Source organism: Furipterus horrens, unplaced genomic scaffold (genome assembly GCF_987537825.1).
Source record: "Furipterus horrens unplaced genomic scaffold, mFurHor1.1.pri manual_scaffold_2, whole genome shotgun sequence".
Lineage (NCBI taxonomy): Eukaryota > Metazoa > Chordata > Mammalia > Chiroptera > Furipteridae > Furipterus > Furipterus horrens.
This window is the reverse complement of record NW_028327172.1, coordinates 147,623,747-147,640,318: the sequence shown is the minus strand read 5'-3', so window position 1 is coordinate 147,640,318 and position 16,572 is coordinate 147,623,747. Positions and strand designations below refer to the sequence as shown.

Sequence of the window (16,572 nt, the reverse complement as noted above, 5' to 3'; positions counted from 1 at the left end):
ATTTAAGGGGAATACTTGTTTTTGCCCATGAGTATGACACTGGCAGTGGGTTTGTCATATATGGCCTTCATTATATTTAGTTATATTCCCTCTATTCCCACTTTGCTGAGAGTTTTTATCATAAATGGGTGCTGGATTTATCAAAAGTGTTTTCTGAATCCATTGATATGATCATGTGGTTTTATCCTTCATTTTATTTATGTGGTTAATCATACTTATTCATTTGCAAATGTTGAACCAACATTGCATTCTTGGAATAAATCCCACTTCATCATGGTACATGAAGTTTTTGATGTATTGCTGTATCTGGTTTCTTAATATTTTGTTGAGGATTTTAGCATCCATGTTCATGAGGAAAATTGGCCTATAATTTTATTTCTTTGTAGAGTCTTTATCTGGTTTTGGAATTAGGATCATGTTGGCCTCATAAAATAAGTTTGGGAACCTTCCCTCCTCTTGACTATTATGAAATAGCTTGAGCTGTCTCTCCCTGGCAGACAGAGAGCCTGCTGCTTTTCACAGCTGATGTTATCTGAATTCCTTTCCTGGCTCTGGTGCTGTAGGCTCAGGAGCCCAGCTTGGAGTTCAGACCACACATTTCTGAGGAGGACTCCCCCAGCCACTGAAGTATCCCTCCGATACTTCAGCTGCCACCCATGGGAGCCCAGCCAACTCTCTTATGTCTCCTCCACAGTCTGTACCCATCACGCTGTGGTGAAGTGGTTTCTTTTGTCTCTCTGTGATTATAAGGCTTCTCTCCAGCTAGTGTTCAGTTGGTTATTCAGGATGATTTCTTACCATTTTGTTGTGATTCCAGTATGGTCCTGGGAGGAGATTTGTGCAGCTTTCACTTACTCCTCTACTGTCTTGGATCTCTCTGAAATTCTTTACACAGTAAACAATAACTCCCCATTCTCAACTCTACCCATCCCATGGTAACCACCATTTTATTTTCTTTCTCTATGATTTTGACTACTCTGTTTCTCATATAAATCTAATCATACAGTATTTGTCTTTCTGTGACTGTCTTATCTCACTTACCCTAATGTCCTGAAGGTTCATTCATGCTGTGGCATATGTGAGAATTTCCTTCCTTTTTAAGTCTGAATAATATTCCATTTACGTGTGTACCACACTTGGGTTGCTTCCACTTTATAGTGAATAATTTATTGTAATTCTGCTGTGTACGTGGGTGTATAAATATCTCTTTGAGGGTCTCCAGTTAAATTTCCTTTGGGTATATAACCATAAGTGGAATTGCTGGGTCATATGGTAATTCTGTTTTTAATTAAGGAACTGTCATACCACTTTCCACAGTGCTGTGCCATTTTATATTCCCAATGATATTGTACAAAGGTTCCAATTTGTCCACATCTTATTCAACACCTATTTTCTTTTCCTTTTTCTTTCTTTTTAAAAAAAATTATAGCCATCCTACTGAGTGTTTCTTTGGGAAAATATCTATTTAAGTCCTGTACTCAATTTTGGCTAGGACTTTTCAGTATTATGTTGAATAAGAGTGGTGAAAGTGGACATCCCTGTCATGTTTCTGATCTTAAGCGACACACTTTTAGTTACCCAACTATGATGTTGGCTTAGGTTTTTCATATATGGACTTTACTAAGTTGAAGTATGTTCCTTCTTTCCCATTTTGCTGAGTTTTTATTATAAACCTGTGCTGGAATTTATTGAATGCTTTTCTGCATCTGTTGTTATTACCGTGTGGTTTTTATCCTTCATTTTGTTTCTGTGATGTATCACATTTATTGATCTGCAAATATTGTACCAACCCTACATCCCAGGGTAAATCCTACTTGATCATGGTGTCTGATCTTTTCAATGTATTGCTGTATCAGGTTTCCTTATATTTTGTTGAGGATTTACCATCTCTCTTCATCAGGGATATTGGCCTCATAAAAAAACTTGGAATATTTTGGAATAGTTTGAGAAGGATTGGTGTTAGTTCTTCTCAGAATATTTGGTAAATATCATGTGTGAAGCCATCCAGTCCAGGACTTTTGTTTGTTGGGAGTCTTGATTACTGCATAAATTTCATTAGTTATTATTGCTTTTTTCACTCTATTCAGGTTTCATGCTTCTTCCTGATTCATTTTGTATTTCTGTGATATCAGGTGTTACTTCTCTTTCATATATAATTTGATTTATTTGATTATTCTCTCTTTTTCCTTGATCAATGTGGTTAAAGGTTCATCTTTTTAAAAAAAAATCTTTTATAATAACAGCTCTTGGATTCATTGATCTTTTGAATTTTTTGTTTTGTTTTGTTTTTGTTTCTGTGTCATTTATTATCCCCCTGGTCTTTTTTATCATTATTATTTTTATATGCTTTATTGATTTCTTTTCCCTTTGTTCCCCTCCACCCAGTGACATTCCTCCCTCCAGCTGTCCCCACCCCTTAGTCCATGCCCATTGGTTGTGCATATAGTTCTTCTCAACATCTTCCTATCTACTCCACTCTCTCCTACTATGCTTAATACCTGTACCATCTCCCTCCCTTTCCCCTCTTCCTCTTCCCTGCTGACCTCCCCCCATAATGTTCCCCATACCTATAATTCTTTTCACACTCTTGTTGCCTACTTAGTTTGCCTTTGTTTCAATTCCCTAGCTTCTGTTGTTAGTTGTTGTGATACAGTTTTCAGTTTAATGTTCATCATTTTGATCCTCTTTCTCCTAAACAAGTCCCTTTAACATTTCATATAACAGTGGTTTGGATCTGATGAACTCCTTCAGTTTTACTTTGTCCTGGAAGCACTTTCTCTGCCCTTCTATTCTGAATGACAGCTTCGCTGGATAGAGTATTCATGGTTGTAGGTTTTTGCTTTTTATTACTTTGAATATTTCTTGCCAGTCCCTTCTTGCCTACAGAGTTTCTTTTGAGAAATCAGCTGATAGTCTTATTGGGACCCCTTGGTATGTAATTCTCATCTTCTCTCTTGCTTCTTTTAAGATTCTGTCTTTAGCCTTAATTTTTGACATTGTGATTATAATGTGTCCTGGTGTGGTTTTCCCTGGGTCCAGTTGTTTTGGAACTCTGTGCTTCCTGGACCTGTAAGTCTATTTTCTTCCCCAAGTTAGGGAAGTTCTGCTTCATTATTTTTTCACATAACTTTCAATTTCTAGTTCTTCTTCTTCACCTCTGGCAGCCATATGATTCGGATGTTGGCCCGCTTATAGCTGTCCCATAGGTTTCTGAGCCTCTCCTCATTTTCCTCACTTTTTGTTTCCTCTTTCTGCACTGGTTGACTCTTTGTTCCTTCCCTATGTTCTGATTTATTGATTTGATTTCTGGTTTTCTCACCCTCACCACTAGTTTCGTATGTGTTTTTGTTCATTTCAGCAGGACTAGCCTTCATTCCTTCCCCGTCTAGTTTAAGATCTGCTGTTAAGTCCGTAAGCACTTTTATAAGCAAAGTTCTGAACTGTGCCTCAGAATGATTTTCTATCTGCTGCTTTGTTAGATTAGAAATTTGCTGTCTGGTCAGCTGCGTCACTGGGATCTCTATCATGATCTGTGCCATCCTGAACAGTTTTGTGTTTACCTTTGCTTCCTGGGCAGGGGTGTCACACTTCCTACACTATAGGGGGCGGAGCCCTGTGCTCTCGTCACAACCGGGCGTTTTCTGCGGGGGTGGGTGTCCGAGATGGATTCCTGCCATTCACTCTCTGCTGAGAGACTGGGAGCCTCCTCCTCCATCCCCACCCCGACCGGGCCTCACAGTCCCAGGCAATAGGGGTTTGCCTTCCCCGGCTTTGGGATTGCAAGCTGATGGGTCTGGTCTGCAGCCGGGGGTGCTCCCCAGGTGCTTCTTGTCGCCCCTTAAATACGGGTGTCTGTGCTTACCGCTGTCTTGCCGCCGTTGCTGCTGCTGCCACAGACAGCACAGCTTGACTTCTCCTCCCTGGCTTTGCCCCTCCTATGTGTCCGGACGAGCACCACTTCTTTATAACTTCATATGTTGGACTTCCATTTATTTTCTGGAACTTCTGGTTATTGCTGGTTTTGCGGTAGTTGTAGTCCTTCTTAGTTGTGGAGAGAGATGGAGCGTGTCAGTCTAGGCCTCCACCTTGGCCGGAAGTCTTCCCCTCCAGTCTTGATTATTTCCTTTCTTCCACTCTCTCTTGTTGTTGTTCTGGGTCTTTTAGGTGTAAGGTTAGATTGTTCATTTGAGATTTTTTTTACTTAGGATGTAGGCCTGTAATGCTATGTACAGTAGTCCCTCTCTATATCGTGGTTCACTTATCGCAGCCTCACTGTATCGCCGGATTTTTTAAAATATTATATTTATTTATCGCGGGATTTTGCGGTACTGTATATGTATGTTGTTTAAGTTACGTAGGTTTAAGAGTGTAGAATATGTTTAAGAACATAAGTAGTGTTTATAAAGGTGTGGAAAAGGTTAATAAGGGAGTGGGAAAGGTTAATAAAGGACTGGGAACAGTTTATAAGTGTGTGAGATGGGTTTATAAAGCCTTAAAATATATATAAACACTAAAATAAATGTAAGGTTCCTACTTCGCGGATTTTCACCTATCGCGGGGGGGGGGTGTCTAGAACTAAATACCCACGATAAGTGAAGGAATACTGTACTTCCCTCTCAGGACTGCTTTCACTGTGTCCAAATGTTTTGGATTGTTTTATGTTCATTTCCATTTGTTTGCAGGTAATGTTTTGTTTCTTCTTTGGTCTAATTGATAACCCATTTATTTGTTAATAACATGCTATTTAGCCTCATGTGTTTGAATGTTGTTGAGTTTTTTTTGATGAGGGTGATTTCTAGTTTCGTGCTATTGTGATATAAGAAAATGCTTGATAAGATTTCAATTTTCTTGAATTTTTTAAGATTTATTTCGTGTCCAGCCCTAGCTCGTATGGCTCAATGCATCGAGCACCAGCTTTCTTTTTCTGGCCAGGGCAGATACATGTGTTATGGTTCAGGTCCCCAGTGGGAGTGTGCAAGAGACTACCGATTAATTTTTCTCTCCCTTTCTTTCTCCCTCCCTTCCATTCTCTCTAAACATAAATAAAATAAAATCTTTTTTGTTTAAAAACTTATTTTGTGCCTTAACATGTGGTCTGTCTTTGAGAATGATCCATGTACACTTGAGAAGAATGTGCATTCTTCTACTTTAGGATAAAGTGTTCTGAAATATTCATTAAATCCATTTAATCTAAGTTTGTCATTTAAGGTCGCTATTTCCTTGTTGATTTTTGTCTGGAAGATCTATCCAGTGGTGACAGTGGGATGTTAATATCTCCTACTATGACTGTATTGCTGTCAAACTCTTCTTCAAAGTCCATCAAGATTTTTTTATATTTAGGTTCTTCTCTGTTGAGTGCATATATGTTTACAAGGCTTTTATCCTCTTGTTGGAACAATCTCTTTAGTATTATGTAGTGACCTTCTTTGTCTCCTGTTATGGCCTTTATTTTGAAGTCTGTTTTGTCAAGTATAGTATTGCTACCCTAGCTTTTTTTATTTTTTTTTTTTTTTCGTCTTCACTTGCATGGGATATTTTTTTCTATTCCTTCTCTTTCAACTTGTGTAAATCTTTTGTTCTGAGGTTGGTGTCTTGTAGACAGCATATATATGGGTCATGTTTTCTTATCCATTTAGGTACCCCATATCTTTTGAATAGAGCTATTTATCTATTTACATTTAAGGTTATTATTGATAGGTACGTCTTTATTCCCATTCCTTTTATACTGAAGTTCCTCTCTTTTCTTCTTACTGTAACATCACTTGCAATGCTGATTTGGTGGTAATGAACTCCTTTAGCTTTTTTTTTTTTTTTTTTTTTTTGGTCTGTGAAGCTCTTTATTTTGCCTTCAGTTTTAAATGACTGCATTACTGGATTGTAGTCTTAGTTGCAGGTCCTTGCTTTTCATTTCTTTGAATACTTCATGCCAGTCCCTTCTGTCCTAAAGTGTTTCATTGATAAATCATTTGACAGCCTTATGGAAGCCCTTGCAGGTAAGTGACTGTTCCTCTATTGCTGCCTTTAAGATTCTCTGTCTTTAAAATTTGCCATTTTAATTATGATGTGTCTTGGTGTGGTTCTCTTTGGGATCATTTTAATTGGGACTCTGTGTGCCTTCTAAACTTGCGTGACTTTTTACTTCACCAGGTTAGGGAAGTTTTTTGTCATCGTTTCTTCAAACATGTTTTCTATCTCTTGCTCTCTTTTCCTTATGGCACCTCTGTGATGAGGATATTGTTACATTTTATGTTGCCCCACCTTCCCTTAAACTGTGTTTGTTCTTTTTAAGTCTTTTTGCTTTTTGTTGCACTGATTTATGTGTGGTTTTTTTTCCCCTACTTTGTCTTCCAAATCGCAGATTTGATCATCTGCCAGGTATTAAGTTAGTGGATATGTAATTCTTCTCGCATCAACTTTATGTGGTTAGATTTAGCTCTCTTTTATAGGTGAGAAAATAACACTTATTCAGAAGGTTAAGTAATTTGCCCAATATTATGTAGCTATTAGGTGGTAAAGATAGGATTAAGACACTAATGACCAGACTCTTTTAGTTGTGCTAAAATGAAATGTTCATCATGTAAATTACTTTTTTCCCAATTTTTAAAAATTTTATTTAAATTACAGTTTGCATTCAATGTTGTTTTGTATTAGTTTCAGGTGTACAGCATAGCAATCGGATAATCATGTACTTCACAAAGTGTTCCCTCAGTATTCCAGCTGTCCACCTGGAACCATGTACAGTTATTACAATATTGTTGACTGCTTCCCTATACTTTACATCCCCAATATAACTACCAATTAGTACTTCTTAGTCCCTTCTCCTTTTCCACCCAGCCCCTCAGTACCCCTCCCCTCTGGCATTCATCAGTCTATTCCCTATGAGTCTGTTTCTCTTTTGTTCTTTAGAATCCACATATAAGTGAAATCATATGGAAGGTATTTTGAAAACTAAAGATGTATACAAATTGATATGATGTTTGTATCATAATCAACTCATTATTAGCATCTGAGTTTCATTTTAAAACAATGCAGTGCACACTAAACATAGCTAAATATTTTGATGAAAGAACAATATTTATGTATTCTTTCAAGATATGGTCTATAAGTAAAATGTTAGAAATTCATTTTGTTCTTTTATTTTATTTTTAATATTCTGAATTCAAGTATTTTTAAGTATATTTTATTGAACATATTGTTACAATAGTTTCAACATTTTGTTCTTTTATTGTTTTTTTTTTTAATTTTTAGAGCAGAAGAAAGTTAAAGTAAAAAAACCAAAACCTGAATTTCCTGTGTATACACCTTTAGAAAGTGCATATATTCAATCATATGATCATGAAACTTCTATAGAAGAAATTGAGGAACAAATGGATGATTGGCTGGAAAACAGGAACCGAACACAGAAAAAACAGGTAAATAAACTTTAAAAAATTTGTCTTATTTGAGTAAAATACTAAAATATAGATATATAGCTGTATATCTCAGTGAGCTTAGTGATCTATCACAAGAAAACCAAGTTAACCATTGCCAAAATCAAGAAATAGAACATTGTTATTTTTCACGGTGACCAGGACATGGAAACAACCAAAGTGTCCTTCGATAGAGGATTGAATGAAGAAGACATAGTACATATATAAAATGGAATAATACTCAGACATAAGAAAAGATGAAATACTGCCATTTGCAAAAGCATGAATGGATCTTGAGAACATCATACTAAGTGAAATAAGTCAGACAGAAAAAGTCAAGAACCATGTGATTGCACTCATATGTGGGATAGAAAACTAAAAGCAACAAATTAACAAATAAGACAATCAAAAACTCATAGACATGGACAACAGTATAGTGGCTACCAGATGGAATGGGGGTTTGGGGTTAGTAAAGGGTAAGTAGGATCAGATATATGATGACAAAAGAAGATCTGACTTTTGATGGTAAACATACAATGCCAAATATAGATGATGTAAAACCTATATTAATCTTACTAACCAATGTCATCTCAAAAAAATTTAAAAAGAAATAGAACATTGCCAATGCCCAGAAGTCTCACTCATGCTTCCTCCTAGTCACTACTTTTTTTCCTGACTTCTGACATTATAGATTAGTTTTACCTGCTCTTTGAAATTTATAAATAGAATTATCCTTAGTCCTTTCAGGCCACTATAACAAAAACATAATAGACTGGGTAGCTTAAAGAACAAACATTTATTTCTCACAGTTCTGAAGACTGGAAAGTCCAATATCAAGGCACCAGCAGATTTGGTGTCTGGTAAAATGCTAATTCATAGACAGCAGTCTTCTTGCTGTTTCCTTATATGCCAGAAGAGATGAGAGAGTTCTCTGCGGTCTCTTTTATAAGGGCACTAATCTCATTCATGAGGGCTCTACCCTTATGACCTAATCACTTCTCAAAGGCCCCACTGGCAACCAGTATCACAATGGGAGTTGTGATTTCAACATACAAATTTGAAGGGAAAACAGACATCCTGTCCAGACATATCCTGTATGTACTCTTGCATCTGCTTTCCTTTATTCAATATTATATTTGTGAAATTTATTCATTATTGTGTGTAGCATTAGTTCATTTTTATTACTGTATAATAGCTCATTTAGAAAATACATATAGCACAAATTTTTTTTGTTGCTGGAGACTTATAATGTTTCCAGTTTTGGCCATAATGAGTAATTTTCATGTGGACATTTTTGTACTTTTAGTACATATATATGTAAGTTTCTATTTTTGGAGTTCTGTTGCAGTCTACTTCAGTAAATACTTCTAAACAATATTTTTTAATGTTGATATCAATTTATTCTTAAGCAGCAAGATATGAAAATTCCAGTTACTCTACATCCTTGCGAACACTTAGTCAAGTCTTGTATTTTAACCATTATTGTAGGTTATGCAGTGATATCTACATTTGAATTTACATGTCCTTTCATGAATAAGATTGAGTTTATTGGGCACTGATATCTCCTACATGAAGTGCCTTTACAAGTCTTTTTAAATTGGATTGCCTGTGTTTTTTCATATTAATTTTTAAAGAATTCTTTATATATTTCAGAAATGAGTTTTGCACATATTTTCTCCCACTCTGGGTTGCCTTTTCGCACTCTTAATGGTGTCTTTTGATGACCAGAGTTATAATTATAATCATCAGTCTTTTCCTTTATTTGGTGTTTTTTTATGTTAAGGAATATTTTCCTCCCTCAAAGTCATAAAGATATTTTCAAATCCTTCTATAATCTTTATTATTCTACTTTTACATTTGAGGTCAGTTATCCTCTGCAGTTGATTTTTACGTTGAGTGTAAGTAATGATCAAGTTTAATTTTTTTCCTACAAGTTTTTCAAACCGATTGACTCAATACCAATTAATAAAAAGACTGCATCCTACAGCTCTACAAATATGTCTGTCATAAAACAAGTGTTCATTACCATGTAGGTCTATTTCCAGACTTTTTACTTTGTTCAACTAATCGAATTGTTCCTTTGTGCTGATACCACACAGTCTTAATTACTGTAGCTTCATAATGGCTATCTGATATAGTCATTTTCCAGCTTTGTTTTCTTTTATAAGATTCCCACTTTATATTTTATATACATTTTAAAAGTAGCATCATTTCCCCAAAATTATTCAGCTGAGATGTTCAGTTGGAATTACATTAAACATGTAGAACAATTTTGGAAGGATTGGCATTCATAAAGCACTGACTTTGCAACCCATGAATAAATCCATTCATTTAGACTTCAAAAAATGTAAATAATGTGTTGCAGCTTTTTATGTGTACATATTACACATTTGTTTCTTGGATTTATTTCTGGTTATATTGTTTTTAGATGACTTGGTTACTTAAATTTCACTTTTTAACAATGTTTTGTATAATGAAATACAATTGATTTTTGTATCTAAAGATCTTGCTGAATTTTTTAAACATCTAATAGTTTCTCTGAAACTTGTTTTTTTTCCTCCTCCATGCTGAGAATATCCAATACATGTAGACTAGTAGTAATGATAGATATCCTTGTTTCATTTGCAATCTCAAAAAAAAGCTTCATTCATAAATTTTTTATATTTCATCATTAAAGTTACTCATTAAACTTTTTTCATTTCTCTATTAAATATGATGTATGCAGTAGACTTTTTATAGCAGTTTTTTTTTTTTTTTTTACTCCCAGAGAGAGAAAGAGAGAGAAACATTGATGGGAGAGAGAAACCTCGATTGGTTTGCCTTCCATATGCACCCCTACTGGGGACTGAACCCACAACCTAGGTGTATGCCCTGACTGGGAATTGAACCCACAACTTTTTGGTTGCAGTACGATCCAATCAGCTGAGCCACACCAGCCAGCTTTAAAGCATTTTTATTGAGATACACTTCACAAAACCTAAAATTTACCATTTAAAAGTGCACACGTCAGTGGTTTTAGTCTATTCACTATGTTGTGCAACCATCACCACTATCTAATTCAAGAACATTTTCATCACACCAAAACTAAATAAATAAATAGTCCTCTGTTAGCAGATAACTCTAATTCTTTGCTGTCTTCTTCCCTGGCGACTACTAATCTACCTTCTGTCTCTATGGATTTGCCTATTCTAGACATTTTATGTAATTAGAATCATACAATATGTGACCTTTTTGCACTTGTCTTGGCATGTTTTCAAGGTTCATTTTGTAGCATTTAAGAGAACTTCACTTCTTAAGGCTGACTAATATTCCATTGTGTGGATATATAGCATAGTGTTTATCTATTCATCAGCTAATGGAAATTTGGTTTGATTCCACTTTGGGGCTGGGATTAATCAAGATGCTATGAACATTCACATACAAGGCTTTGTGCAGACATATGTTTTGTGATTTCTCTGGGAATTACAATTAACAATTTATAACAGTCTAGTTAGGATTAATGCCAACTTAGTTTTAATAGCATGAAAAACTTCTCCACATACACTCTGTATTGTCATTCATTAAATCTTTATCTATTATGCGCCTGTCAGCCTAGGTTTACAGTTATTGCTCCATGCAACTGTCTTTTAAATGAGATTAAAAAGAAAAGGAATTACAACAAAATATCTTTGTGCTGACTTTTATATTTACCTGTAGTTACAGTTCCTGGTGTTGATTTCTTCATATACTGTTGAGTTGCCATCTAATGTCCCTTTATTTCATTTTGAAAAACTCCCTTTAGCACTTGTAGAACAGCTTGCTAGTTACAAATTCACTTTTCGTTTTTCTGGAAAGTCTTGATTTTTCCTTCATTTTTGAAGGATCATTTTGCCAAATAATTTTTGGTTGACAGTTCGGGGTATTTTTTGTTTGTTTCAGTACTTTCTGGCCTTCATTGTTTTTTATGAGAAATAAGATGTGAGCCCTGACGACTGTGGTTCAGTTGGTTGAGCACGGTGTCCCACAAAGCGAAAGTCGCTGGTTCAGTTCTCCATCAGGGCACATGCCTGTGTTGTGGGCCTGGTCCCCAGTTGGAGCGCATGTAAGACGCAGCCAGTTGATGTTCTTCTCACACATCAATGTTTCTTTCCGTTTCTTTTGGCCTCCCTTCCACTCTGTCAAAAATTAATAAGTGAAGTCATAAAAAAATTCAGATATTAATTTTATTGAAGATCCCTTGTAAATGATGAGTTACTTCCCTTTTTCTGTTATCAAGATTCTGTCTTCATCTTTAGTTTCTGACAGTTTGATTATGATGTATGTAGCTGAGGAATCTTAGAGTTTATCTTTTTGGGGTTTATTAACCTTCAAGTTTTAGAAGTTTTTGACTATTCCTCAAATACATTCTCTGTCTCTTTCTCCCACCACCATCTCATATTCTATTCCTTTCCCCATTTCTGTCACTTCCATTATGCATATGTTCATATACTAAGTGATATCCCACAGGCCTCTGAGGCTTTGTTTATTTTTCTTCTTTCTTTTTTCTTTGTTTCTCATACCAGCGATCTTAATTATAGGAGGTACTTTAGTGTTTGCTGATTCTTTCTTTTGCCAGTTCACTCCTCCAGTGAATTGTTCATTTGGTATTGTACTTTCAACCTCAGAACTTCTGTTTTGTTCTTTTAACAATTTCTACCCATTTATTGATATTATCACTTAGGTGACACATTGTTCTCATTACTTCCTTAAGTTCTTTAGATATGATTTCCTTTATCTTGTTGAATGTATTTTAAACAGCTGATTTAAAGTTTTGTCTAGAAAGTCTATTGTCTGGTTTTCCTCAGGCAGTTACTATTTATTTTTTATTTTGTATAAGCCCTAGTATCAGGTCTGTCCATAAAGTATCCAGCCAGGTACTATGAAAAATAGAGGCATTTATTGAAGAAGATACAAGAAACATTGTACATAAGACAATGACACCTCAGCCCCCTTCAAAGTAGGCACCTCGGGACCTCACACAGTTCTTCCAATTGCCATCAGCTACCCCATCGTATTTCCCTGAATCTCATCAACAGTCTGAAATCTCTTCCCTTCCAAAGGTGATTTTAGTTTTGGGAAAAGGCAGAAGTCGCAGGGCACCAAATCTGGGTGGTAGTGGGGCTGAGACACCTGGGTGGTTTGATGTTTCTCAAAAAAACTCTGCACGAGACATGATACATGAGTGATCGCATTGTTGTGTTGAAGCTGTCCATCACCAGTTGCTCATAGCTGTAGCCTTCTGAATTATCTGAATAGTTTCTGCAGGGGAACGTTGAATCTTAATGCCAGATTTGATGCAGATTTGTTGCTCTACTCAGTCATTTTGAATGTGATAGCCACACAGTACACATATTGACTCAAGGGCATCCACCACCCCCACTGACTAGTGCCGTGAAGTTGCTGTTGTTCACACATGTGCATTTCAGTCCACTCTCCTTGGCTGCCAGGCTACATCAGTGTCATGCAAACTGTTCTCATTATATTAACAATGGCTGGACTTTTTCCGGACAGACCTCAGTATATTGTTTTGTTACAAGCCTTGTCATTATTGTTGTCGAAGACTGAATCTTGTGAATATTATAAATTAACAACTCTAGATATCAGATTCTCTTCCCTTTCCAGGATTTGTTGTTATGTTGGGCTTATTGTAGTTGTTTGTTTAGTGACTTTTCTGAACTAATTATATAAACTCCATTTTTTTTGTCCTGTGTGGCCATTGAAGTCTCTTCTGTTTGCTTAGCAATCAGCTAACAGTTGGACAGAGATTTCTTGAAATGTGTGGATCCAGTAACTCTTCCAGTCTTTGCCATGGGCTCAGTGTATATGTTGAGGCTTGCCTTCCACACTCAGGTAGTAGGCAGTTTACAACTCTGCCTTAGCATTTACTTCCTACTTCCAAAGAGCCTCAATGTCAGCAGCAGGCGAGAATTTAGGTCCGTTCGTGTTTTTGTTTTCTTTGAATAACTACCTAGAAGTGGGATCAAGGGTTATATGAGAGTTCTAGTTTTTATTATTTGAGGAACATCCATATTGTTTTCCTCAGTGGCTGCACCAATTTGCAATTCTACCAACAGTGTGTGAGGATTCCCTTTCTCCACATCCTTGTCATTGTTTGTTTGTTGATTTATTGAGGATGGCCATTCTGCCTGGTGTGAGGCGATATTTCATTGTGGTTTCAATTTACATTTCCCTTATGATTAGTGATATTGAACATTTTTTTATTTGTCTGTTGGCCAAACGTCTATTTGTGTTCTTTGCCCATTTTTTAATCAGATTGTGCCTTTGGTGTTGTTATGAGTTTTTAATATATTTTTAATATTAACCCTTTTTGATGTATCATTGGTGAATATCTTCTTCCATTCAATAGGTTGTCTTTTTGTTTTGTTGATGGTTTTCTTTGCTATGCAAAAACTTTTTAGTCCAATGTAGTGCCATTTGTTTATTTTTAATTTGTTTTCCTTGCCCAGGAAGATACATCGTGTGTGTGTGTGTGTGTGTGTGTGTGTGTGTGTGTGTGTGTATTGCTAAAAGCAATGTCAAAGAGTTTATTTATTGAAGAGATTGTCTTTACCTCATTGTATATTCTTGCCTCCTTTTTTATAGATGAGTTGAACATATAAGTGTGGGTTTGTTTCTGGGCTGTCTGGTCTTATGTGTCTATTTTGACACCACTACCATACTGTTTTGATTACAGTAGCTTTGTAGTATAGTTTGATGCCATGTAGCATGATACCTTCAACTTTGTTCTTCTTTCTCAAAATTGTTTTGGTTGTTAGACGGATCTTTTCTGTTTTTGTTTTTTTAAGAAGTTTTAGGATTATTTATTGGTATTTTGATAGGCATTGCATTGAATCTGTAGAATGTTTTGGGTGGTATGGACATTTTAACAATGTTAGTTCTTATCTGTAAATAAAATATATCCTTTCATTTATTTGTTTATTCAATTTTTTTCTTCAGTGTCTTATACCTTTCTAAGTACAGGTCTTTTTACCTTCTTCGTTAATTTTTTTTCCCTAGCTAATTTTTATGTAATTTGTAAGTGTGATTGTTTTCTTAGTTCCTCTTTTAATAGTTTGTTATTGGTGCATAAAAATGCATCTAATTTCTGAACATTAATTTTGTATTCTGCTACTTTACTGATTTTATTAGTTCTAATAGTTTTTTGATGGAACCTTTTGGGTTCTCTATATTATGTCATCTGCAAATGACACTTTTACTTCTTCCCTTTTGATTTATATGCCTTTTATTTCTTTTTTCTTGTTTGATTGATGTGGCTAGGATTTCCAATATTATGTTGAATGGAAGTGTTGAAAGTGGACATCCTTGTCTTGTTCGTGATCTCTAAGATAAAGCTTTCCACTTTTCACCATTAAGCATGTTGTTAGCCATATACAGCCTTTATGCAGTTGAGCTGTGATCCCTCTATTCCCATTTTGCCGAGAGATTTTAGCAATAATGGGCAATGGATCTTGTCAAATGCTTTTGCTGAATCTATTGATAACGATAATGATCATATGATTTTTATCTTTCATTTTGTTTATGTGGTCTATTACATTAATTGATTTGCAGATGTTGAATCAACGTTACTTCAGAAGTAAATCTCACTTGATCATAGTGTATGATCATTTTAATGTATTGTCGAATTTGGTTTGCTAATATTTTGTTGAGTATTTTAGTATCTGTTTATCAGGGATATTGACCTATAATTTTCTTTTTGTGTAGTGTCTTTGGTTTTGGTATCAGTGTACTGCTGGCTTTGTAAAATGTGTTTGGGAGCCTTCCCTCTTCGAAATTTAGAATAGTTAAAGAAGGGTAGGTATTAATTCTTTGAATGTTTGTTTAAAGTTACCTATGAAGCCATCTGGTCCAGGGATTTGTGTGTGTGTGTGTGTGTGTGTGTGTGTGTGTGTGTGTGAGGGAGGAATTTTTTTATTACTGATTAGTGCCTACCTGCACCTGTAGTCTGGGTGGAAGAAGGGGAGATCAACAATGGAGTAATGGTGCCTCCCAGCACTTCCAGTTTAGGAGAGAGTTGCCTCAACTCATGCCCCTCCAGGCCTCGCCCTGAAATTAGTCAATTTAATTCCTCCCCATAAGCCCCAGGTGCTTTTTAAGTTGCCACTGTGCTGGTCTTTGAGCAATTAAGTTTGAGTAAATGAGTCTTGCACCATCCCTTTAAGACATGAATCACCTTGTAACAGAACCCTTGGGCTGCTTCGATTGAAACAGAACCCACGGGCTGTTTAGTTAGGGGCCCGATTGCCCGCTGCCAGAATTATAACTCTGAATACCAGAGTTTGGTGAAAAGAAAAAGAATTGTTTATTTACACATAGTCCTGCCTCCCCCTCCCAGACCTGGCCAGTCCTAGGAAAGTCAGAAACACCGTTTCCCTGCTTCCTAGGCACAGTTCAGCTTTACCAGCAGCTGCCAATCACTCAGTTTTGATTGGGGAAGTCCTTTCTGTGCTGTGGTGCCCTCCAGCTCTCAATGCGGGACCACCTGGATTCTCAGCCTCCTTGTAAACTGCCTTCTTCCTGAAAACCGCATGGATCTCCTCTCCTTCTCAAAGCAGCCTGGCAAGAGCCTCTTCTTAAAGCAGCCTGGAGAGCCCTTCTCCAAGCCAGATGGAGGGAGCCCACAAGAGCCAGAGAGTGAGGGCGTGAGGGCCAGAGAGAGCCTGAAGGAGAGAGCCTCCTAGAGCCAGAGCCAGCCCAAAATATGTCCGCAGCTCCTTCTCTCTTCCTCCCTGTCTCCTCTCTCTCCCTGCGTCCTCTCACGCAGTGGGTGTTGCAAAGAGTTCTGACCATTCACAGAACCCTACGTAGGCTCTGTCTGCTTCTTCGTACCAGCCCACAGTCCAAGATCCCTCCCATCTTCCTGAGTCTTAGAAGTAAAGCGGATCTTTGCAACAATGTTTCCAGCCACTAGCTCCAGGCATGCAAGGGCATCCTGAAAGTTGCTTCCTGCTGCCTATCTCCCAGCCGCAAACTCTGGGGTTTGTTTTTGGACTCCCCTGTTTCTGTAACAACCTTAGTCTCCCATAGCCCTTGTCTCTTTGGGACATAATCCTTACCAGTTTTCCAGCCTTATGTTAGTTGGAATTCTCTTCCCAGCACTCATGCCCTAGGGTGGGGAGCCTGTTGT

The 16,572-nt window shown here is 36.7% G+C and overlaps 1 protein-coding gene across 1 annotated transcript in view; it reads left to right on the top strand.

Annotated features, from left to right (window-relative positions):
- Positions 1–16,572, top strand: part of DNAJC1 (DnaJ heat shock protein family (Hsp40) member C1) — a 218,559-nt gene that overhangs the window by 121,195 nt on the left and 80,792 nt on the right. Inside the window, exon 8 of the mRNA XM_090266591.1 lies at positions 7,249–7,412. Within this exon, the coding sequence (XP_090122717.1) occupies positions 7,249–7,412 (164 nt within the window). The remainder of the gene's footprint in view (positions 1–7,248; positions 7,413–16,572) is intronic.